A 2,693-nucleotide genomic window follows, 5' to 3' on the forward strand; every position below is an offset into this window, starting at 1 on the left:
TTTGTGAACGTGGATTGTAATTTTTTTAGGAGCTGGTTCTTGTGGGCTACCTACCGGTGATAAGCCTAATGTTTGCAGGTTTCTTTTTCTAGTATTATTGTCAATGTCCATGCCAACATTAGAGTTACCATCGGCTTCGTCAGGGGGCTTTTCCTTCTCATTCCCGTCCATTGGCCTAAGGGCCAAAAAGGCCTTACCCTAGCTTTATATCAGAGCAAATGTATATTTAACCTAATTTATATAAATAAACCACAACCAAGTTAATAAAAAAAGGATGAATTTGTTATTTATAAAGGAATATAACCTAAAAGTGAACAGACTCACACGGCGCTTCTGTCAAAAGTCAAATGTTAAATTGTCAATTTAGAAACGTTAGGTTGTCAACTTGTCACAATACGTTTTGTTAAGCGTCGTGGTGTATTTTAATTATTTTCATGTAATGTTTTTTACTGAAACATGATTTTATTTTTACTTGTTTACTGTCATAAATAAAAAAATATTCAATACTTCGTTTGATATTTAATAATTATTGCTGTATTATTAATTTACATACAGTTATTAAAAAAAAACCGTATTTGTGCTTACTTTTCTTGGAACGAAACGCAAAGTGACGCCATTTTGTTTATCCGTCTGCCGTCACCGTCAGTGTCGCGTCCTCGCGTCAGTCATCGTATGTTGCTCTTGCAGTCGAGATCGTTTTTACGTACTCCTGTTCGAATACAACGTGTGAATACCATGGCGTCTCCGAAGCCCTATGCTTCTGTGTCTGAAGAGTCGAGTGAAGTGCAAGTGTTGGACTCAATAGAGCCGCTTGTCACGGCCTCCTCTTCTACGCCGTCTGCGAGTAGTGCGCGAGTGATGGACTCAATAGAGCCGCTTGTGCCTACCGTGGTGATTTCGTCGAACCTCGTTGAACCGGTTGCTGGTCCCAGTGGGATGGCATCTGGTTCCGGTGGTAGCCAACCGGCTACCGCTAGTTCTTCGGACGAGGAAGACGAATTCGCTGCGACGCAGGTGCCTAGACCTACGGGTTCATCTGGCAGAAGATTGAATCCGTACTCAGACGAATTAAGGTAAATTCATTTTATTTACTTATGTTGATCGGTCTGCATGGATTTTGTAACTCTTGAGTCATTAATATATGTTTTGTTTAGAATTTATGTATTTTCCATACAGTATTTTTTGTAAATATATGGTATTACATTTTGAAGTTAATGGAAATGATGTATATTTTGAAATCAATACCCCCCCTCCCCCCCTCTAGAAGTTGCAATCTCATTTTAATCATTTTTTAAATTGTTTCAGATCTATGTGGAATTGGCGCAAGATCTTTTTGGAATTGGGCACTCATGATCAGTGTGTCCAATTTGCTGAGGAGAGGAACCTGATCCTGACGGAGAAGCTCTGCAGCTATCACCGAAAACCGATGACGCTTACGAAGGAGTCAGGCCAACTTGGCAAATTCAGATGCAGAAAAAGCAACTGCCGGACTAAAACTGTGTCCCGTGCTAGTGGGACATGGTTCGAAGATGCTAGGTTGCCCCTCACATTTATATTTCAAATAATGTATGCTTTCAGTGAGGGAATATCATACCACCAGACAAGAAAGCAGCTAGCATCCCAAGATAGTCCGGTGTTATCAAGTAGGACAGTAGCGAATTGGTTCAATTACTGCAGGGAAGTTATTGCCGTCCACGAACTGCAAAACCAAAGGGTCCAAGGAAAGATAGGGGGCCCTAATAAAGTGGTACAAATTGACAAATCAAAGTTTGGAAAGAGAAAATATAATCGTGGACGGCAGATCGAAGGCCATTGGGTGATAGGAATGATCGAAGACGGCAATGATGACTTCAGGCTCGAAGTGTGTCCCGATAATGAGCGATCTGCGGAGATATTGGTGCCACTTATAAAAAAACATGTCGCGGAAGGCTCGATCATACACACTGATTATTGGAGAGCATATATGAGCCTTCCCGACCATGGATACATTCACAACAGGGTCAACCACAGTGACCCTGTCAATAAATTTGTGGCACCAGATGGGAGACACACCCAACGTATTGAGAACCAGTGGAGAGGTTTGAAAAAACATTTCCGGCAAAGCCAAAATAAACAGGATTTCACCCTTTGGCTCTCAGAGTATTCCTGGAGGAGGAGGATTTACATTGACCACTTGGATCCATACGAGGAATTATTAAAAGCTATTAAGTTTGTGTATGATAGGGAGTAAATATATATTTTTATAATAAGGGTCGGACAACAAAAAAATTAAGCCACGCCCCCTTTTCGGAAATTCCTCACTTCTGCATCAAGCCCCGCCCCTTTTTCGGAAAATCCTCACTTTCTGCCCGTAAGCCCCGCCCCTTTTTATTTTTACCTTATATCCTTTATCTCTCCACATTCTATAGGAAAGTGACCAAAATCATAGGAAACAAGGTGATAATAGTGTAATAGCTAAATAACGTTATTATTCTAACCTCAAAACTTTCACAATTGATATCTCCGTAACCATGGGGTTCCGCGGGGGGGGGGGATGGTACCGGGGGGTAGCCCCTTCCCCCCCCCTAAAACCCCATAAATCGATGGTCCATAATGGAAATTTTTATCCTCCAAGGTTTTCCAGAGCTCTCTGTCTGAGGCTGTTGCTATCCAGTTTGGACCAGCGACTGCCGCTAGGTCGTCTGACCAGTGCG

General features: G+C 42.0%; 1 protein-coding gene across 1 annotated transcript; it reads left to right on the forward strand.

Moving 5' to 3' along the window:
- Positions 1–653: 653 nt before the first annotated feature.
- Positions 654–2,260, forward strand: LOC133525162 (uncharacterized). The gene is made up of 3 exons (XM_061861420.1): positions 654–1,073; positions 1,306–2,032; positions 2,066–2,260. The coding sequence occupies exons 1-3, from the start codon at positions 673–675 to the stop codon at positions 2,228–2,230; spliced, it is 1,293 nt and encodes a 430-aa protein (XP_061717404.1). The 5' UTR covers positions 654–672; the 3' UTR covers positions 2,231–2,260.
- Positions 2,261–2,693: the final 433 nt, after the last annotated feature.

This window comes from Cydia pomonella, chromosome 14 (genome assembly GCF_033807575.1).
Source record: "Cydia pomonella isolate Wapato2018A chromosome 14, ilCydPomo1, whole genome shotgun sequence".
Lineage (NCBI taxonomy): Eukaryota > Metazoa > Arthropoda > Insecta > Lepidoptera > Tortricidae > Cydia > Cydia pomonella.

Bases quoted from the DNA above. Each gene is read 5' to 3' on its own strand.
- LOC133525162 (XM_061861420.1), top strand. From the start codon at position 673: ATGTTGCTCTTGCAGTCGAGATCGTTTTTACGTACTCCTGTTCGAATA. The intron at 1,074-1,305 runs GTAAATTCATTT...AAATTGTTTCAG, and splicing joins CCGTACTCAGACGAATTAAG to ATCTATGTGGAATTGGCGCA. The intron at 2,033-2,065 runs GCACCAGATGGG...CAACGTATTGAG, and splicing joins ACCCTGTCAATAAATTTGTG to AACCAGTGGAGAGGTTTGAA.